The sequence below is a fragment of the Aegilops tauschii genome, chromosome 1 (genome assembly GCF_002575655.3).
Source record: "Aegilops tauschii subsp. strangulata cultivar AL8/78 chromosome 1, Aet v6.0, whole genome shotgun sequence".
Lineage (NCBI taxonomy): Eukaryota > Viridiplantae > Streptophyta > Magnoliopsida > Poales > Poaceae > Aegilops > Aegilops tauschii.
This window is the reverse complement of record NC_053035.3, coordinates 495,276,279-495,299,112: the sequence shown is the minus strand read 5'-3', so window position 1 is coordinate 495,299,112 and position 22,834 is coordinate 495,276,279. Positions and strand designations below refer to the sequence as shown.

At 47.3% G+C, this 22,834-nt stretch overlaps 1 protein-coding gene across 1 annotated transcript; it reads right to left on the bottom strand.

Moving 5' to 3' along the window:
• Positions 1 to 9,273: 9,273 nt before the first annotated feature.
• LOC109784575 (uncharacterized) lies at positions 9,274 to 10,826 on the bottom strand. The gene is made up of 3 exons (XM_020343174.4): positions 10,522 to 10,826; positions 9,824 to 10,038; positions 9,274 to 9,732 (listed from the first exon to the last, which is right to left on the bottom strand). The coding sequence occupies exons 1-3, from the start codon at positions 10,723 to 10,725 to the stop codon at positions 9,597 to 9,599; spliced, it is 555 nt and encodes a 184-aa protein (XP_020198763.1). The 5' UTR covers positions 10,726 to 10,826; the 3' UTR covers positions 9,274 to 9,596.
• Between the last annotated feature and the right edge of the window lie 12,008 nt (positions 10,827 to 22,834).

The following is a 22,834-nucleotide window of genomic DNA, read 5'->3' as shown; positions in this document are numbered from 1 at the left end:
CGAAGTGCATCCAGTTTTTGCCGTAACCCTCTCTACTTTCTTGCACATGCTATGTGGGTGAAATGATGATACCATGCCAACTTTCAACCTTTTCAGAGTTCATTTCTAGTGCTTTTCAATTTCAGGGTCTTATAGCTCAAAATAATCAGTAAATGCATGTAAAATAACAAATATCATAAAAAATAAATAAGTAATTAGAAACAGAATAAAATAAGCTTTAATAAAATATATAAGTAGAAACAAAATAAAATAAACTTTAATAACATAAATAAAATTTATGAAACTAAAATTATCAACGTATTTTCTGTTCAAAACATTATAAGCAACCTCTAGTATTACTGAAACTAAAATTATATAAAATTGATGCAACTAAAATTATCAAAGTTTTTTCTGTTGAAAATCATTAAAAGCAAAAGGAATTTTCATAAAGAACTTTTTTTGTTAGAAACTTTAATAGCAAAAAGAATTATCATAAAATAAAATAAATAAGTAATTAGAAATAAAATAAATAAGTATTTTGTTGTAAGTAGAAACAAAATAAAATAAATAAAGCAAAAAAGAAAAGAAATAAACTGGGAAAAAAATAAAAAACGCCACCTACTGGGCCACCACGGCCTGAATACGACTAGAAACCCAGACATGGGCCAGGATTTAGGCCCGTAGAAGGCCCAATAGGCCCACAGGTAGATACAGTGTGTTTAGGCCCGAAAGCCTGCATTTGAGAGGAGCTCGAGAGGGCAGCGGGAGTGGGGCTTATAAACCATTCTCGAGCTCCCTCAGCTAGCGAGGTGGGACTAAACTTTCGTGCCGCGATGCGGGCAGCACAAGGCCTTTAGTCTCGGTTGATGCCACCAACCGGTACTAAAGGCATGCATTGGTACCGGTTCATCCCAACAACCGGTACCAATGCGCACCCTTTAGTACCGGTTTGTGCCACCAAACGGGACCAAAGGTCTCTGCTTCCCGCCCTTTGGGCTGCTGAAAAGCGACCTTTGGTCCCGGTTGGTGGCACAAACCGGGACTAAAGGGGGTCTTTGGTCCCGGTTGGTGCCACGAACCGGGACCAAAGGTCTGTCTATATAAGCCACACTTGTGAAATTTTCGGTTCAGTTCTTCTTTCCACTGCCCCGACGCCGTCGCCGCGTGCTCCCCTGCCCCGTCGCCGTCGCCGCGCGCGCCTCTGCCCCGACGCCGTCGCCGCGCCGCCGCCCCCTGCCCCAACGCCGTCGCCGCGCCTCCCCGCGTCGTCACCGCCCCGGTCCGCGCCGCCTCTGCCCCGACGTCGTCGCCGACGCCGCCCCCAGTGAATCCCGGCCACCGCGCCCCTGCCCTGCCCCACCCCCCCCCCGCCGCCGCCGCCGCCGTGGCCGCCGTAAAAAATATATGATTAGATGATTTTTTTTGTTCATAGATGTGATTTTTTTGTTCATATATCATATGATGTAGTTAGTTGTACTGTTTAGGGTCAGGGTCGTCGAGGAAAGAAATTAAGGAAAGAAGAAAAGAGGAAGAAGGAAGAAGAAGAAAAATAAGAAGAGAACGAAGAAGAAGAAAGAAAGAGGAGAAGGAGAAGGAATAGAGGATTTTTAATCTTTTTTTTCTTCTCCTCTATTCCTTCTTCTTCTCCTTTTTTTTTCTTCTTCTCCTCTTTTTTTTTCTTCTTCTTCCTCTTCTTAATTTTTATCGGGTATGTCGTTGTCGATATACCCCCTCCCCGATAACTTCGACATGAGGGGGGGTCGATAAATAATAGAACTAGTTAAACAAGTTTATTTTTAGTAAGTACTACTTTATTTTATTTATAGTAAGTGCTTAGTAGTTGAACTAGTTGATTTAATAAAACTACTTTATTTTACTATAGAAGTAGTTTATTTTTACTAAGTACTACTTTATTTTATTTATAGTAAGTGCTTAGTAGTTGAACTAGTTGATTTAATAAAACTAGTTTATTTTACTATATATAGAAGTAGTTTATTTTTAGTAAGTACTACTTTATTTTATTTATAGTAAGTGCTTAATTAGTAGTTGAACTAGTTGATTTAACAAAACTAGTTTATTTTACTATAGAAGTAGTTTATTTTTAGCAAGGAAATTAATAGAACTAGTTTGTTTTTTTAGTTAAACCAATTATTCCCGCATCGACATCGACGATGCCTATCCCGCATCCTCGTCTCGACTCGGCGGAGGAGGCCGGCTTGATCAGAGGGGCCATGTCCGGGACTGGGCTCCGCTGGGCTGGTTTTGGGAGGTGCTACCTTCCGGGGGGCGTAGGTTGGTGAGGAGCCAGCCCGTCGTTGACCCGATCCTTGTTTGGTGGCGGTCGCGTGCGCCAATGACAGTGCCGAGGCTTCCGGACACCGCGGAGGTGGTACGTCACCGTGTCAGCGAGGAGGACCAACACGTCTGTCGCTATACATGGTTGCGTTGGAGGGCAAGTTCGACAATACCTCGCAGGTTCTTCAGGGATCTCACTGGAGCTATGATCCTGTGATGGTTCCTTCCCTTTGGGTGTCCACCGCCCGCGCCGATACCCGTCGGGCGCTACGGTTCTAGCTGTACTGGCGATGCTATATGTATGATAGTATTCGAGGTGTATTAGTGATAATATTCGACGATGTACGGACGCATGGAGATGATGTAGTTTTCCTTATAATTGAATGCATCCTAATTTGAATACTACTTTATTTTGCGATTTGATTTTGCTTATTGAATGCTCAAATTGGAAAACTACTCCTACTTTGAATGCTAAAATTGGAGAGCACTATGCAAGGCATATGCATATGATTAGTTGATAGCTTATAGGGTTTTTGTTTTCGCAGAAATCTAGGAGCCCCCGGCCCCTCCATCATCCCCACCGTCGTACCCGTCACCGATCCCCTCCGACATCGAGGTGAGACCAGCCAAATCCTCTTTTAGAAAGATAATTAAACGATATTTCGGGTTGACTTTAAGTCTGTCGAGTCTCCACCATATATGAGAGGACGAAGAATCCCGACTGTTGTCGTGGGGGTAGCTTCTCCTTCGTTCCCGTGTGCTAGACAATTTGGTGTAATGCACTCGGGAACGAAAGGAGGAGCTACCATCACCGACGGTCGCAAATGTCAGAGAGGAATCAGTGAGGGAGAGTTCCACCATATATATATGAGAGGACGAAGAATCCCGACTGTTGTCGTGGGGGTCGCTTCTCCTTCATTCCCGTGTGCTAGACATTTTGGTGTAATGCACTCGGGGATGAAAGGAGGAGCGACCATCACCAACGGTCGAATGTATACACCACGTGAGCTGAGAGTTTTCAACAAAAGACTCGACAGACCGATAATCAACCCGTGATGAATAATAATGATCTAACTTAGGTTTTTTAGTACATATATTTAATTGTAGATGTTTAATATTTGAATTATGAACATAGGAAATGTTGTACTCGGACGACGAAAGTCTCCCTGGGGAGTGCGACTGGTGCCACGACGACCGAGGTCAGTGCGACAGGCCTCACCTGGATGAAGATCGGCACTTCAGCATTAAGCTGGAGGAGACCTTCGATGTTGAAACGGTACGCAACGACGACAAGTGTTATTTTTTCGTAATTAAGCACGACTTCAAATATTTCAACGTGTACTTTTCATATTTTACAATTCGACTAGCTTATCCCATGCCATGCAAGACGCTATGTCTTGGAGAGGATGGGTTTTCAAGACCATGAAAGTTTTGAAACAAAGAAAATTCACCTAAGGACCCATCATGGTGTGAATTTTGAAGTAAAGTTGTACAATTCTGAGAGTGTAACCCATTTTGGTTGCAAAACATGGGAAGCACTTTGCAAAATGTATGGTTTTGATGAGGGTATGCTTGTCACCATGGATCTTGGTGATCCTGAAATCAAGCAAGACAATATGAACATTTGGGTCCTTGTTGATACGCCTCCAATTCTACCGCTATGTGAGTTTCTCAAACATAGTTATTAGCTAATTTATATTGTTTATTTCAAAATAGTTGACAGCTTATTTTCATTGACAGCTTATTTTGATTGTTCAAACAATGTGAGGAACATGGTAGACAAAACCCACTACACCGATGGCTTCGAATTAACTTATCAGGAGAAAAATCATCTGGTCAGATTTTGTACTGATATTGAGAATTACAATATCTACAATCAAACTCCTCAACATTATGGTCAATACGTGCCACTAGTGCATGTGTTGAACTACGGTAACTACCATGGAGATACCCTAGTAAGATTTTTTACTATTACGACATCCGTGCATCTTTTGCATACTTCTAAAACTAGTACATCATTGCTAACTATGAAGTTATTACTATGTTTTTCAACAGAGAATCCCAGAGGATTGTGTGCCTCATTTGATGTATCAGAATGGTAGCCTTCGTGTTTTGAACATATATCCAGGTCATCCTACGAATCTCAATTGTCCATACCGGATTTCTCAAAGAAGTGGAGACATGCTAATCAATAAATGGAAAAAAATGTATGGACAGTCGTAAGGAGGTTCTTGGAAGCAAAAGGAAGCGAAACGCAAGAATTGGAGACAGGATGATCTCCATTCTCCATAATGCAGAGTCAGGGTCTATATTGGTTTATGCCATTTTACCTTAAGGAGGGTATTTAGGTCCTACCTAATACTGATGATCATGTGCTAAGAACAAAGTAGGGTTGGTTCGATGACTATCAGAATGATGATCGTATGACTTGTTATTAATAACGAGTAGAAGTTGTATGATGATGATTAGTAGGACTTGTTATTATGATGATGCATGATGCGAGCATGAAGAGTTATTATATATCTGTGGGTGAAAATGAACATGGATTGGATTGAAGTGAAGGCAACATGCATGTGGTGCATGTCGAAAGTAGTACAATCCAAACTTGACCAAGTTAGGATTAGTATTACTTTTGACATGCACCACATGTTGCCTCACTTCAATCTAAGTCATGTTTAGGCATAGCAGTAGCAGTAGCACGGAGATAAGAGAGGACACATCTCTCTATTAGCTACCTATACCAACCTAAATTAACCCCCAAAACCCCTAAACCACCTCCTTTAAAAAACAGCCCCTGAAATGCTGACGCGTGGAAGCTTATTGGTCCCGGTTGGTGCTATCAACCGGGACCAAAGGCCCTCCTGCCTGGGCTCGCCAGAGCAGCCACGTGGAGGCCCATCTGTCCCGGTTAGTATAAGAAGCGGGACTAAAGGCCTAGGGCATTAGTAACGACCCTTTAGTCCCGGTTCCCTAACCGGGACAGATAGGCCTTATGAACCGGGATAAATGGGCCTTTTTCTACTAGTGTATATACGTGTATGTGGGCATATGCGATTGTACTATGTTCATTTTTTTTACAAAAGTTGGCATCCTTAGATATCGTGTATCTACAAGATACGATGACTAATGGTGAATTTATCTTCTACATTTTTTTATTCATAAGTAATCACTAAATACAAGAGGATTTGCATGGTTAATTTTTCCAGTAATTATCAAATCTTGTAGATTCGTTTTTATATCCAATTCGATGGGCACTAGAAGTAGTGAACGTGTCTAGATTCATCCTCCCATTAAATTTCATATATTTTTAGTAGGTATTGATTATTATTACTACTATTCAAGAAATATATTATCTTTCCTATCCTCTTTACTACCAATGATATCCTAAATATCCAGATATTCTGTTTTAATGGAATTTTTAGGATAAGCACAAGCTTGATGCCATTGTATCTATATAAATCGAGTATTTTCTAGGATCAACCACAGACATACCAGTGAAAGGAGTATTGCATAGTGTTCTCTACCGCTCTCTATAAACTTAGGCAATGGCAAATACTAGCATCCTCCAAGTCTTTATTGTTTTTATCATGGCGCAAGTCTGCTTACTCATGATGATGGCAACACCGATAGCGCAGGCAGCAGGCAGGCTTATGGGATACAATCCAGTTTGCTGCCCTAGGGACATCTACTGTTGTGGGTTTGGCAGTGTGATGGCCAATGGAACTGCATCCTCCACCAAGCCTTGATATGTGGTTTCATTCTCCTCCGAGCTATAAGCTAGGCCTATAAAATATGCTTAAACGTGGTTGTGTTGTTTCATATATGTAATTGTGTTACTATTTTCAGGAAATATTATGTACAAGCTATTTTTCTAATAAAAGTGGGAGGAGATTTTTATATATTACCTGTCTCAATGCATATCTCTCTGTCTTGACAAGATCCAAAAGTTGGCATCCCTTAGATATTGTATCCTATATCTACAAGATACACTGACTAATTGTGAATTTATCTTGTACATTTATTATTTTCTATCCAACATTAACCCTAAATACAAGAGGATTTTGCTTGGTTAATTCTCCCCATTAATTATCATATCTTGTGGATTCGTTTTTATATCCAATTCGGTGGTCGCGAGATGCAGCGAACGTGTCTAGGTTCATCCTCTCAATAAATTTCATATATTTTTAGGAGGCATTGATTATTATTATAAATAAATATATTATATTTCCTATTCTCTTTACTATTAAATGATATCCTCAATATTCAGATATTCATTTCAGTGGAATTTATTAGGAGAAGCACAAGCTTCATGCCATTGTATCTATATATATCGAGCATTTTCTTGGACCAAACACGGAGATACCAGTGATAGGAGAATTGCATAGTGTTCTCTATCGCTCTTTGTGAGCTTAGACAATGGCAAATAATAGCATCCTCCAAGTCTTCATTGTTTTTCTCATCGCGCAAGCCTGGTTAGTCATGATGATGGCCACGCTGATAGTGCAGGCAGCCGGCAGGCTTATGGGACATGATCCACCCTGTTGCCCTAGGGACCCCTGGTGTTGTGGGTTCGGCCGCGTGATGGCCAATGGAACTGAATCCTCCACCAAGCCTTGATATGTGGTTTAATTCTCCTCCAAGCTATAAGCTATGTCCTACAAAATGTGCTTCAACGGTGGTTGTGTTTTCTTATATGTAATTTGTGTTGCTAGTTTCAACAAATGTTGTGTATAAGCTATGTTGCTAATAAAAGTGGGAGGAGATTGCTATCTATCTTGCTTGCAATGTGCCGCAAAGAGATTCAAAAGTGTTTGCTGTAGTGTTTTTAGAGGATCATATCATCTTATATTTTAATGTTTAAAGACATGCTACGATCATAATGGAACCATCGGTAGTTGATTTCAATTTATTACTAAACACAAAAGTTTAGCCATCACATAGAGTAGCAATTTGTTGCAGACATGGACCAAATACCATATTAATTCATTTATGCCATTGCATCTCAGCATAACTGATGCAGAACCACGGATCTAGTGTTATTCGCACAAGGGTCTTTTTTGGCAGCCCGACGCTGATGTATTTGCTGGACCGTGTCAAAAAATCGTCGAAGAGTAGAGCAACTTAACCCCATGCATGTCCCTCGGCCCTCACCAAAGAAATCTTACTCAACCGAGCTTGTAAAACTACAAAGAGAGTCGAGCAACTTGCTAATCTATGGGAACACGCCGTCCGGCCGATTGTTTCATGCATGGCAATGAGAGGGGGTGGAACTTCACTCATGTGTCACCATTCAAAGGATCTCATCAGCGCCAGTTCCATCAGGCCGTCCTCCTGACACGAGTGAGACACCTTGGGGTGATGAGAACGAGTAGAGCATGCAAATCAGACGTTGGAGAAAATGCTCAGGTCAGGCGCGTTCGTCGTGTGCCAAACCTTGGGCAGGGGCGTGTCCTGGTGGTGTGCTTGTTGAGGTTCCAGGTCGAGCTCTGGTTTACTTTCCTCGTTCATGGTCTTCGGTGTTGTTTGAACTGGGCGCGGTGTGGTACGTAGGTAGGAAGCTCCGGGTGTGCCTCAGTTGACCTTAAGCATCTGTCTACAGTTTAAAGCCTCCTCTACTCAGCAGCCCTCAGATAAGGCCTCCAATGCCAGAGATCAGCAGCATGCTCATACCATCTCCCCTGTGCTCGGGTCAATCTCCCTGCATACATGGTCATGGACAGTGAGCCCTCCTTGTCCAGCCTGCTCCGTAAGCTCCTATCCACGGTTGATTTTGAGCACACCCGCATCTAGTAGGCCATGAACTCGAATGTAGGGCTGGAACTTTAGTCGTTGTTCAGTCTTCAGCTCCACCCAAAACAAACTTTGCCCAGGTGCACTCGAAGACCACAGTTTCCTCTACTCCACACGGTTCGTAGAACACAATCCGCTCAATGTATGTTCTCATAGGATCACCCGGCATGGAACAAATTTGTGGATCACCCTCAACGAAAAGTTACAAACTTTCGGTGGCACCGCTTAGCTTGTAGAGCTTCTCCAGCACTTGTTCACTCTCTCCCGGAAGCTCGAGGCCCTACCATTATCCACACTTCTTGCCACCAACGCCCTGTACGCACGCAGATCGTACGGTGAACTTTCCAAATTTCTTGAGATCCCAAGCCCACCTATCCTCACCAAAATTCTCGACTGGCATCTGCATATAGCCTCCACATCAGGTGCAGCAAAATTCGCCTCAATCACCTCCATGTTCAAGTGCTCTGAATCATGATCAATAAGTTCATGTACAGCTTAAAATCCTCCCAAATTCTGATTGAAGCTCACATCTTGCGACACAAATCATGGACATCGAGGCCCATGGCGATCCCCACGACACGGAGACCCACATAGGCGGCAGCCACATCCTCAAGGTGGAGAGAGACCTATCACCTATGATGATTCGGAGGAAACCTCAAACCGTGCTATGCCACCCACAAACAACCACATCCCTAATTCAATGTGTTAACAGATCATGTTGGATGGCCTCTCTGAATCAGGCTTGTCGATGGCAATTCTTCTTCTTTGGTGTGCATGTGCCCAGGGTGTAGCTTTTGAATGTGAATCTAATGGCATTGGTGAATAAACACTGTAAGCTGGTGGTGAATAAAAATTTCAGGAGGACAGGAGTTTAGTTTTTGCCTTGTTGCCTAATATAATTGGTCAGACTGTTATTGCTTTCTAATTTGAGGTGCCGCTTGGCTGATAGATGCTGTAATTTTGTTTTAGAAGCAAAATATAACTGATCGGGTTTGACCATTTGAGTATCAGGTTGCTAAAAGGGGAAGACCCTCACAAATCAGCATAATTTCAGAGGGAAAAACAAGTTCGCTTTCCTTGTTTGTTTTATCACATCTGGCACTCCCTCTGTTCACAAATATGTTCTGTGTATTTCAATATGAACTACAATAACACGATGAACTTCACTGCACATAAAGGATAGCACCACATAATGAGAACAGATTCGGATTAACACCCAGATAACTAACGCTCTTATATTTCTTTACGGAGGGAGTACAAAGTTGTACTAAGTATGCGCCAATTAATTTGGATCAGCGGGAGTAGTAGTTTTACACTCTAGATTGGGGTGAATTTCTTTAAGGAGAACACCTTTTATTGGCCAAAGGTCTAGAAACTGAACTTTTCTTTAAGAGAAATGCACCCTGTTGAAACAAGTCAGGCTACAAGAAGTGCAGTTCCTTCACATTCAGCCAATAAAAAGTGTACCGATAAGAAATTTACTCTGATAACAGACACTATATAGGCTTCAAACATTGGGCTAGATAAGATAACTAGCTACTAACTCCAAGGATATCAGCAAACATCTCTTTCCATCCATCCCAATCCAGATACATCCAAGTGGCAAGCATTGTAGGCAGTCCATATACCAGGCAATTATTGAATCTTTCTCTTGCACGACAGAAGCGCCTACAGAGGAGATTACCAAAAAAATTATACATCAATTTAGATAAATTAGGGAGAGCAGATAAATATGTATATGTAATTTTGTGGATCATACCATAGGGTGTCATTGGGATTGGGCTCAATGTGTCCGAAGAGATGGTGGATAAGCTCCCTGTTATCTCGGAAGTACTTGTTACGCGAGGGGAATCTGCTATCAAGCTCAGCGAGCTGGTAGAAGAGATCGTGCTTCTTGGTCTCGATTTCTGCTATCTGACGACGGCCCCATGCTCTCTTGGCGTCGAGGTCAAGCGCAGGTTTTGCATTCGGTTGCTGTCAACAGAAAATGAGGGTTATAGGCATCGAGCTATACTACTCCCTCCGACTTCAGAAAGAAGGCATGTCATATTGTCTGAAGCAGATTTGCAGGAAAAAAATTATCAACAACTACGTATAAATACTAAATACAGATGATATGAAAAAAAAATCATTGTGTCTGCCAATGTTTTTTTTGGTTAATCTGTCATGTTTTTTGGGCTAATCACTGGGAGATTTGACCAATTAGCAACACAGTAAGCAAGGGTTGTTAGATCTAGCATGGAGTGGCTAATTTGCACGGTCACTAGAGCAATAAGTCAATCACTAGTTAATTAGAACCCGACGGGGAGATTTGACCAATAAGCAAGGCAGTAAGCAAGGGTTGTTAGATCCAGCATGGAGTGGGTAATTTGCACAGTTACTAGAACAACAAGTCAATCACTAGTCTAGTTAATTAGAACTCGACGGGGAGAAAAGATTGGGTTGTATCGACCATACATGCAGGTTGCTGTTGCCAACATCAGCGCCGCCGGCGGAGGCAGACAAAGGCCGGAAACGAAAAGGGATAGGCTGACGGCCGCCGTAGATGAGCCTTGGCATCAGCCGGCGACACTCATCCTCGACCAGCGGCGAGACGACGGGCTTGTAAACCGCCTTGCCGCCGCCGAGCCTTCTGCCCACGTGTCGAATCGCCGCCGCCATCGCCTCGTCTGCTGCCTGCGTTTCTTGCCGATCTAGGGTTCGGTTCTTCCTTTTTTTTTTTGATGAGTTGGGTTCCTCCTCTGCTACCACCACTATCCGGACCGAACTGCCAGCACTCCCAACCCCACAGCCCATTCTGTTGGTTGGTAAGTACGGCCCTGCTGGAGTTTTTTTTTTTTTTTTTTTGCTTCAACCAAGAAACGAGGTTTCATTTAGCAACCCACGGTGAATCTATTCCCTCTAAACATTTGCGGAAGCGCCAGGTCAATGTTCGGGTGTGTCCGTTTTGAGCCCCTATTTGTCTATCAATGTAGCTATACTCCTCTCTTTTTTTCTTATATATGTCCGGTCACTCATGTGATTGATGAAGATGAAGAGGAAAAAAAAAGTAAGAACAAAGAAAGAGAAAAGGTGGTCTAGGATGGGCCATGTCCAACGTAGCGAACTGATCGGACGCTCAGTGGGCCCTCATATTCTCCTCGGATTTGGTATCAATATAGGGGTTTTCGGACAACCTGAACATATACGGATGATATGAGAAGTCTAGTTGAGTAAAAGTTTTCCTTCTCTCTTATATCCAGCCAATGTCGAGCGCATCTACGGATGTTTGAGGAGGAATTAAGGAGGCCGGCTGTAGATGCTCGTGGCCACCGGTTTTAGGAAGGTTCTGAACCTTCCTTGAATTTGGTTTTCTTTTATTTATTCCGGTCATCTCCATTTTCCTTTTTTTTCTTTTGTGATTTTTTTTTGTAATTCAGACATTTTTTTTAAATGTGCCAACAATTTTAAAATTTGTGAATATTAATTTAATTTTGGAATATTTTTTTAAATCAGAGAATGTTTTCAAATTCATGAATATTTTTTGAAACTTTGGAACATATTCAAATTTTTTAATATTTTTAAAATCTGTGAACATTTTTCAATTCTTAATATTTTTTAATCTGTAACATTTTTTAAAAATACGGGAACAATTTTCAAATTCATGGTTTTTTTAGATCAGGAACAATTTTTAAATTCCTCTTTTTTTGAAATCCAACTACATTTTTTAAGTTCATGATTTTTCTTAATTCAAGACATCTTTTGAAATCCCAATGATTAGACCAAAGCCAACTCTAGTAGTAGTTGATGTAAAAAATAAAAATGCCGATTTAAATATGGATGCAACTAAACTCAAAGATATAGAAAACTAGGACATACGTCAATTCACTTCCGAGTTACCTCCGAGGCAGCACTTTCTTTATCGCCATGTAGCTAGGCTTCGATGCTACATTAATTCATCCACCCATATCCCAAGAGATATCGACCCAAAGTGTTGTTCTTACCGCCGATCGAGGTTTAGAACACCTCATAGCAAAGTTTGGTCGGAGACATACTCGCTTCCGGTGCATCAACATCATATAAGTAAATACTACTTGCTCTCAAGCGAGAAATGATGCACCAAGCATAGTGAGCATGTCTCCTCATCAGAGAATCTATGTCGTGATATGATTGTACTCCCTCCGTTCTAAAATAGATGACTCAACTTTGTACTAACTTTAGTACAAAGTTAGTATAAAGTTGGGTCATCTATTTTGGAACGGCGGATGGCTCTCTTCCCCTCTCCTTCCCTCCTCGTCCCTCTCCTTCCCCCTCCCCGCCCCTCCGGCACCGCTCTATGCTCCTCCGTCGCCGCCCTGGGCTCTGGTCCGCCCCTCCCCTCAGCGTCTGGCTCTTCCTCCCCCGCTCGCCCGTCGGTGGTTCGGGCTTCGGTTCCCTCCGCGTCGCCGCTTGGCTCCCGATTTTGGGCTCTCGCTTCCGATGAGGACTGCTCATCGGACGAGGAGCCTTTCCGCCTGCCCTCACCGGTCCGCCCTGTGCGGGTCCCTTCCCCCTCCGCCGCGCCCCGCCCTCGCAAGTTTGCTCCTGGGGGCCGGGGCCGGCCGGTGCCGTCGCCGTCGTCTGATGTTGGCTGGGTTCGGATCTCTCATCGTCAGCGCAAATCTGGTAAGTTTTCCTGCCCCTCGCCCTGATCTGGGGTCCTGGGTGCCGCTCCGGGTGTGGTATGCCCTTCCTCCCCATCCTCTGCTCCTGGTACGGCTTCCCTGTCTCCGGCGGCTGCGACGTCGGGGTGTGTCGCGACGGTGGCGCCACTTGCCCTAGATCTGGTCTCCTCCCCGTTGACCAGTTGGTCGCGGGACGGGCCGTCTGTTGGGCCTCCTGCTCTCGCTCTGGCTTCCCAGCCCACTCCTCCTACCCTGTCGTCAGTTGACGAATTCCCCTCCTCCTGTTTGTGGGCCCAGTGCGGCTTCCCCCTGCTTCTGGGTTACCTGTTCCTCCCCCGGCCTGCGTGGCCCATTTGGCCCAGGTGAGCACGGCTCGTTCTGGGTATTTATGGATCCCCCGCGGCTCCGTTCCCCCCTGCTAGGGTTTCCGGCTTCCGCCGCTGATTTGCGTCGACACCGCTCCCCCATTCGTCGTCTCGTCAAATCCACTCCTCCTCCCCCCTCCTCCTCTCCTTCGCGGCGGTGCTCTCCATGGATAAGTCGAGGGGTTCGTCTTGCGATGCGGTCTCGGGCAGCAAGCGCTGGCGGGAGGACTCGCCGGGCTCGGGCGTGGATTTGGAGCTCGAGGCTTCCCTTCGGTCCAAGCTGGAGGCGGAGCAGGCGGCTCGTGAGCAGGTGGCTCGCGACCGTGCTGCGTGGCTGCTGGTCCGGAGTGGCTCCAGCGCTCGGAGCGGGAGCGAGCTCCTGGATCTGGTCCGCAAGGATCTGGATCTGGGGCTTCTCTATCTCCGGCGTTGGATCCTTGGGAAGCGGCGGCGGCGGTTGGCGGGGGGCTCTCGTCCTCGTCGGGCTCCTTGCCTGCTCTTGGCGCGGGGCGTGGCGCTCCTGCCCCGGCGCGGCAGACCCCCCGCCCGGTGGGCGCTGGTGCTGGGCCTCGCCCTCCGCCGCGGTCTTTCGCTGGCCCGGTCCGGCGGCCTGTCGGCCCTCTTCCTGGCGCTTCCTCGTCGGGGGTGGGGGATGGGCTCCTGCCTCCTCCTCCCTCCCTTCCGCAGCATCGTCCCAACTCTTCCACCTCGAGTAACCCCTCTGCTCTCACATGCTTTGCCTGTCATAGGCCAGGGCATTTCCAATCCAGATGCACTAACCCCCCGTTCTGCTTAATTTGCCGATCGGATGGGCACCTCACTGTCAACTGTCAGAACCGCCAGAAACCTCCCTCCTTCCTCCAGGCTTGGGTCTTCCTGGTTGCGCCTTTTTTGCTATGGATAGCGATCTGCCTGTCCTAGCGGCGGCCCCCTCCCTCTCAAATGCTGCCATAGTCTCGGTGAAAGATCAAAAGATCTCGTCTCAAACTCTGCTTGAAGGGCTCCGGATCTGGGATGTTGAAGGTTGGGATTGGCAAGTTAATCAGCTGTCTGACTATGAGTTCTCTGTTGTGTTCCCCTCCAAGGACTGCCTTCGTATGATTGCCTCTTGCACTAGCTTCACCCTTCCCCTCAATCAACTAGTGGTGTCAGTGAAGCCTGCTACTTGTAGTGGAAAAGCTGTTGGTCCTCTCTCTCAGGTGTGGGTGTTGGTGGATGATGTGCCAGCGGGGCTCCGATCCTCTTCCTTCCTGATGGCGTTTGGTGTCCTGATTGGGAAGCATGTGGAGGTGGATGTGGAGTCGCTGGAAAGGGTTGATCCAGCTCGTATCAAAATCTGGTGTGTTGACCCGCTCTGCGTTCACAGATCTATTGATGTTTTTCCTTCGCCCAATGGAGTCAGGCTTCGTGTTCGGGTGGAAGGGGCGGATGCCTTCCACCCCCACCTCCTTCTCCCCCCCATCCAACCCCTCGGACAAGCATGATAAGGATGGAGACGGTTCTATGGGTGGTCAAAATCCTAGTGATGGCTCTAACCTACGTTTCACTCAATCCGAGTGGGATGGGCTGGCTGATTCGGAGAAGGAGCTGTTCCAATCCCAAGCGCCTGTTGACAAGGCTCCCCGCGAGGCGGTGACTGCCCCTCCTTTTGCCCCTGCGATGCCTGCTGCTGATGAAGTGTTGCGCATGAAACAGTCTGTTACGGCCACCCCCATCTCGAGGGCCTGCTCCAACCTTCCGGGCCGTCCTATCTCTCCCACTCGCTCCGGAATTGAGGATCTTCCCATCTCCCCTGGTCATGATGATGAGGGATCTCAGTCTAAGAGGAAGAAGAAGTCTATAGTTTGCAAGTTCTCGGCGAAGAGCAGGGCCTCCTCGGGCTCTAAGCAGTCGATGACTCGTGTCTGCCGTCGCCTCGACAAGGACCTGGGCTCGATGTCGCGTTCGGGCCCCGTCCTGGCTTCCCCCGTGGCCCGTTCTCCTTCGATTCGTTCGCCCACTTCCACGGCTCGCAAGGGCAGGCGGGTTGGTGATGCGGGTGGATCTATCTTGGAGCGGGCGGAGCGGCGGGCTGCTGCTAAGGATCTTCCCCCTTCAGGTAATCATCTTGGTCCGATCCCTTCTTCTTCCCCGATTCGGCTAGTTCTTCCTACTCTTTCTGGTGATCACCTGTTTAATATTATGTCTGATGTGGGTGTTTCGGTAGATACCGAGGTAGGCTCCCCTTCTTCTCTCCTTTCTACTATTCGGGCCAACGAGATGGCTCAGGCGGCCATTGCTAAAGCCAAAGAGGCCGTTGCCTCTTCGGCTGCAGTTTCTATAGGAGTCGGGGCTTAGGGTGCTGGTGTGGAGGTCGGTAGTGGCCAACCCCAGCCTAGCGCTTCCAGGAGGGGCCCTGCTAAAAGATCTAAGCCCTGCGCAGCTCCTAGCAGGTCCAGCCTCCGCATCAAAAACCTTTCTTATAAATGTGCTAGGGGGCGCCGTGACCAAATTAAAGACTTGGTGCGTGGGAACAATATTGATTTGGTTGGGCTGGTTGAAACCTTTAAAGAATCCTTCTCCCCTAACGAACTCTCTGCTATCGCGGGCATGGATAGATTTGATTGGCATGTGTTACCTGCGTCGGGCCACTCGGGAGGGATCCTGATTGGCTCAAAAAAAGATGTCTTCGACTTCGTGGCCTTTGATCATGGTGTTTTTTGGGCAAGTACGGTAGTTTGTCACAAAGCCCTTGATGTTTTGTGGGAAGTCATTGTGGTTTATGGTCCGGCTGATCACTCGCTTTCTTCCTTATTCTTGGACGAGCTTTCTGCTAAGATTGAGGCGTGTAATTTACCGATAGTTATCGGTGGTGACTTCAACCTCCTTCGTTTTCCTTCTGACAAAAGTAATGACAACTTCTCCTGGCCTCTGGCTAATGCCTTCAATGACTTTATTAGTACCAATGCTATCCGCGAGCTTCCTAGGATTGGGGCCCATTTCACTTGGTCTAACCATCAGGCCAACCCGATTAGATCAGTGCTTGATAGAGTTTTTATGTGTTCCAGATGGGATTATCTCTTTCCCCGGGCCTCCCTTCTCGCTAAAAGTACCGTCAGTTCCGATCACACCCCTCTTCTTCTTGATGGTGGGTTGCATCAAGTTAGACCTCCTGCTAGATTCCAATTTGATGCTTCTTGGTTGCTCGCTGAAGGGTTTAATGATTTGCTGGCCTCGAAGATTACTCACTTATTAACCTCAAACACTCGTTCCTTTGGCCCTTTAGATGATTGGCACTCTTGCTCTTACAACTTGCGCAAATTTCTTAGAGGCTGGTCCCATAATCACGCTGCAGAGGAGCGTCGCTCGAAGGATTCTCTCGAATCCCAAATCTTGGACCTTGACCGCTTGGCCGATTCTTCCGGGCTCTCCGATGATGGGTGGTCTTTGCGGTACAATCTTGAGTCCGCCTTGATGCAGTTGCACCAACAGGCTGAGATTTATTGGCGCCAGTGCTACCTCTTGAGCACTGCGTTGGTTTTCCCTTGAAGAGGAAAGGGTGATGCAGCAAAGTAGCGTAAGTATTTCCCTCAGTTTTTGAGAACTAAGGTATCAATCCAGTAGGAGGCTACGCTCGAGTCCCACGCACCTACACAAACAAATAAGAACCTCGCAACCAACGCGATAAAGGGGATGCCAATCCCTTCACGGTCACTTACGAGAGTGAGATCTGATAGATATGATAAGATAATATTTTTGGTATTTTTATGATAAAGAGAAATAAAGATGCAAGTAAAATAAAAGGCAATAGAAATAGCTTATGATAGAAAATAGACCCGGGGGCCATAGGTTTCCCTAGTAGCTTCTCTCAAGAGCATAAGTATTACGGTGGGTGAACAAATTACTGTCGAGCAATTGATAGAATTGAGCATAGTTATAACAATATCTAGGTATGATCATGTATATAGGCATCACGTCCGTGACAAGTAGACCGAAACGATTCTGCATCTACTACTATTACTCCACACATCGACCGCTATCCAGCATGCATCTAGAGTATTATGTTCATAAGAACAGAGTAATGCTTTAAGAAAGATGACATGATGTAGAGGGATAAACTCATGCAATATGATATAAACCCCATCTTGTTATCCTCGATGGCAACAATACAATACGTGCCTTGCTGCCCCTGCTGTCACTGGTAAAGGACACCGCAAGATTAAACCCAAAGCTAAGCACTTCTCCCATTGCAAGAAAGGTCAATCTAGTAGGCCAAACCAAACTGATAATTCGAAGAGACTTGCAAAGATAACCAATCATACATAAAAGAATTCAGAGGAGATTCAAATATTGTTCATAGATAATCTTGATCATAAACCCATAATTCATCGTTCCTGACAAACACACCGCAAAAGAAGATTACATCGAATAGATCTCCAAGAGAATCGAGGAGAACTTTGTATTGTGATCCAAAGAGAGAGAAGAAGCCATCTAGCTAATAACTATGGACCCGAAGGTCTGAGGTAAACTACTCACACATCATCGGAGAGGCTATGGTGTTGATGTAGAAGCCCTCCGTGATCAATGCCCCCTCCGGCAGGACGCCGGAAAAGGCCCCAAGATGGGATCTCACGGGTACAGAAGGTTGCGGCGGTGGAATTAGGTTTTCGTGGATGCCTCTGATGGTTTGGGGGTACGTAGGTATATATAGGAGGAAGAAGTAGGTCGGTGGAGCCACGAGGGGCCCACGAGGGTGGAGGGCGCGCCTGGGAGGGGGGTAGGCGCGCCCCCTACCTTATGGCCTCCTCGTCTGTTACTTGACGTCCACTCCAAGTCCTCTGGATCACGTTTGTTCCAAAAATCACGTTCCCGAAGGTTTCATTTCGTTTGGACTCCGTTTGATATTCTTTTTCTGCGAAACTCTGAAATAGGCAAAAAACAGCAATTTGGGCTGGGCCTCCGGTTAATAGGTTAGTCCCAAAAATAATATAAAACTGTATAAATAAGCCCATTAAACATCCAAAACAGAATATATAGTAGCATGGAACAATCAAAAATTATAGATACGTTGGAGACGTATCAAGCATCCCCAAGCTTAATTCCTGCTCGTCCTCGAGTAGGTAAATGATAAAAACAGAATTTTTGATGTGGAATGCTTCTTGGCATACTTCTTAATGTAAATCTTTTATTGTGGCATGAATATCTAGGTCCGAAAGATTCGAGATAAAAGTTTAATGTTGACATAAAAACAATAATACTTCGAACATGCTAACCAAGCAATTATGTCTTATCAAAATAACATAGCCAAAGAAAGCTTATCTCTACAAAATCATATAGTTAGGCTATGTTTCAATATTGTCACACAAACATTCTCATCATGCGTAACCCCGATGACAATCCGAGCAATTGGTTCATACTTTTAACGCGCTTCAGCCTTTTCAACTCTTACGCAATACATGAGCGCAAGCCATGGATATAGCACTATGGGTGGAGTAAAGTATAATGATGGGGGTTATGAGAGAAGACAAAAAAGGTAGAAAGTCTCACATTGACGTGGCTAATCAATAGGCTATGGAGATGCCCATCAATTGATGTCAATGAGAGGAGTAGGGATTGCCATGCAACAGATGCACTAGAGCTATAAGTATATGAAAGCTCAACAAAAGAAACTAAGTGGGTATGCATCCAACTTGCTTGCTCACGAAGACCTAGGGCATTTTGAGGAAGCCCATCATTGGAATATACAAGAAAGGCGGCCGGACCAGCTTGCCACCGACCAGCTTGCGAGCGTTAGTTGGGCTACAACCCGCCTTAGGGTCATGTGAGCGCTAGCTCATTCGATGGCACCTCAAGCGCTGTTTAGGAGCTGTCGGCATATTCTCTAGGGGACCCCTATTGGACGCTGGCGTCAAAGAGGCGTTCTTTGGCACAAGACTCTCCCAATTGGGTCGGCCGATGTAGCGAGGTTGGCTACTATAGCGGTCTGATCGTGTAGCGAGCCGCTTTAGTGCAACTCCAATGCTATACACCAAACAACTCATAAACGTCCTGCCATAATGTACGGTTATTCCGCTACGGGTCATTGGACGAAAGAGTTTTGTTTATGTCTATGTTTTACGGAACCTACCGGTGTCAGGGTCATAAGCTTAAGGTGATCACGATTTGCTGAGTGTTAGTAGGACGGGACTAACTAGAAAATATTTTTGAAATTGTTTCGTTAATATTTGAAATAGGTTCGAGATGAACCGAAACCGTTTCGGGGTCGCCGGAAGGGTTTCGGAGTTTATCGGACAATACCAGATATTACCGATGAATAATATATAGATGAAAAATATTTCCGGGGATGTTAAATTAATAATAAAAGGATCTAATAATAGTTAGGAGGCTTTTATATTTAATTTAATATCAACGAGGCTAAAAAGACCAAGAGGTGGAAGGAGAATTGGGCCACAAGGGGCCAATAGTGATGGCACCCCTTCTCCCCATGGAAAGGGGAGAGGGATGCGAATTGGAGGGGTGTCCTCCTCCCCTTGGTGGGCCAAGGGAGGGAGACTTTCCCTCCCCTTGTGTCGCCCCTCCTCCTTCTCCAGCCTATATATACTAGAGGCTTTTGCACCTTCTCGACATAAAAAGTTTTGGAGTCTCCTCTAGTTCTCTAGTTCTAGTTCTAGTTCTAGTGAGTCCTAATTGATTAATTAGAGCTTGACCTAGATCATCTAATCCTCATACTCAGAAGCCCAGTGTGGTTCTAATCTCCCTCCTCTAATTCTCAGGCGACGATTAGCTCTGAACGGCGAAGCGCTGCCGGATCGTGAAGATCGTACATGTGCAACTCGTAGAGAGACTGTACTTTCGGTCTTCCGTTCGAGGGACTGTTCGTGAGCGGTTCACGGGATTATTCATCTACGGTTTGAGGGACTCTAAGTACGATCTACACCGACTCGTCTTCTTCCGCTGCAACTCGAAGGCGGTAACGATCTGACACTACAAAAAAAAAAGACACATCTGTGACATTTTGGGCCGAACAAAATTTTTTTCTGCCATACTTATGACACTTCATAGATGTGGTGGGGTCCTACTTCTATGACAAAAAATCATGACAGAAAATGGGCATTTCGTCCTGGGCGGGCCGGAGAAGCAGCTGCATGACATTATTTGGGCCGTCCATGACGGAAAAAACCGTGGTAGAAGCAAGGGCGAGGAAAATATCGGGGTGTTCCCGGTTACGGTGGGTGGTCGGGGCCGAGCGATGCGCGTTTCTCTCGTACACGCACGCGCGTGGGTGCGAGGCTTTGGGCTCTAACTGAACCCGAGCGATTGCACTGCAGGCTACGCGTTACTGAACCCGAGCGATCGATCGATGGCTGTTAACTAAACCCGATCGAGCGATTCCTTCGCTACTGCTGCTAACTGAAGCCGATCGATGCTGCCTTTGGATGAACAATGAGCGTTGCTGGGGTGTTTGGATGAACAGTTCCCGATTGGGGTGGATGAACAGGACCCCGTGGTGTTGTCTCTGGATGAACAGGACCCCGATCGATCGAGCCGGTTGGGGTTGGATGAACAGGACCCCTTGGAGGGCAGGATGAACAGGACCACCCCGTGGAGGGCAAGATAAAAAGTAGACGGTGGAGGGATGGATGAACAGTAGCCCGTGGATGGGTGGTTGAACAGGAGCCCGTGGAGAGGGCTGGTTGAACAGTAGCCGGTGGAGTAGCGCGCGGTGGAGCCTGGATGAACAGGAGCATGTGGAGGCTGGAGGAGGTCGACGGTGGATGAACAGTAGCCCATGGAGGCTGGAGGGGGTCGACGGTGGAGATGAACAGTATCCCGTGGAGTCCCGTTTTGCGGTACGCCACACCCCTCCCGATGAACAGGACCCCCGTTTCGACCGTAGCGCTCCAACACAAGTCCGTTTCCTCCGTTTTGCGGTACGCCACACCCCTCCCGATCAACAGGACCCCCGTTTCGACCGTAGGAGGTTCGTTTCCTCCTTTTTGCGGTACGCCAGACCCCTCCCGATGAACAGGACCCCGTTTCGAACGTGGCCGGTCGAACACAAGGCCGTTTCCTCCGTTCTGCGGTACGCCAGGCCTCGTTTCCATCGGCTGTTCCGTCCAAGCCGGTTGGCTCCCACGCGTTCCGTTGCCTCCCGATGAACACGACGCATTCCATTGCCTCCCCATGAACACGACGACGACGCTGTTTTTCCGTTCCGACCCAGCCATGTACACGAGCCCTGGCCGTACGTACGCGCGGGTAGGCGTTCGAGACCCCGCCCGTATATACGTACGTGGCCGTATTTACTTTCTTGCACCCTGGCCGCTGTACGTACGTGTACATGCTACATGCGCCCTCTACATCGACCAGTATGTACGTACACGTTCACGACCAGAATGACAACGCTACGTACGCTTGGACCAGGTGGGTCCCGACTGTCAGGCACTTCCTTGCGTGCGAAGATGTAGCTGGTGGGTCCCAGCAGTCAGGGGGGCGAATCGTTTTTTTTCCGGACGCACTTCCTTGCGTGCGAAGATGTAGCTGGCGGGTCCCAGCAGTCAGGGGGAAACGTTTTTTTCACGAAATACGGTGGCCCGTCCGGTGGGTCCCCGCTGTCAGGTAGAGGAATAATTATTTTGCGCGTAATAAGGAGGCACTTCCTTGCCGCGGCCGTGGACCCAGTTGTCAGCCTCTCCACGTACAGTCCACGTCCGATGGAAGCCGTTCCTTGACCACGCCGCGCCGAGAGCACCAGGGCGGTGGACAATGGCGAGGCCTAGGAAGGGGACGACGCGGAGCCGGGGAAGACGCGGCAGTGGAAGCCCGCGCGGAGAGGAGTACGAGGGTTCACTGGTTCAGCTGCGGTGTGAGGCTGCCGTCGCCACAGGGCCTGGCCAGCGGTGGGAATAGTAGGGGGCGGTGAGGCTTCCGCGGCAGCACAGCCGGCCACGGGAGGCAGGAGCATGCGGCATGATCGGCGCTGCTTTGGGCGGCTGGAGCAACAAGACCAGAGGTTGAAGAAGCACTACGGCTATTGGATGGACATCGTACGGTCACTGGAGCTAGAATCGTTCATATTGACTAAGTTGACAAAGCACTCCGTCCCCGTCAACTTAGTAGGCCCACAAGTCAGCCTCCCACCAAGGTGGGTCCCAACCAGCAGGGGGAGTATTCATTTTTTTATGCGTAATAAGGAGGCACTTCCGGTGGGTCCGAGCTGACAGCGGGGGGGGGGGGGGGGACGTTTTTTCGCGCAATACGGCGGCCCATCCGGTGGATCCCAGCAGTCAGGGGGCAAACGTTTTTTTCGCGGAATACGGTGGCCCGTCCGGTGGGTCCCTGCTGTCAGGTGGAGGAATCATTATTTTCCGCGTAATAAGGAGGCACCTCCTTGCTGCCGTCGTGGACCCAGCTGTCAGCCTCTCCACGTACAGTCCACGTCCGATGGAAGCCGTTCCTTGACCACGTTGACCACGCCGCGCCGAGAGCACTAGGGCGATGGACGACGGCGAGGCCTAGGAAGGGGACGACGCGGAGCCGGGGAAGACCCGGCAGTGGAAGCCCGCGCGAAGAGGAGTACGAGGGTTCACTGGTTTGGCTGCGGTGTGAGGCTGCCGTATTCGCGGAATAACAGGGGGTGTGGGTGAGTAGAGGGATGGTCTGGCCAGCGGTGGGAGTAGTAGGGGGCGGTGAGGCCTCCGCGGCATCACAGCCGGCCACGGGAGGCAGGAGCACACGGCACGACCGGCGCTCCTTTGGGCGGCTGGAGCAAGAAGACCAGAG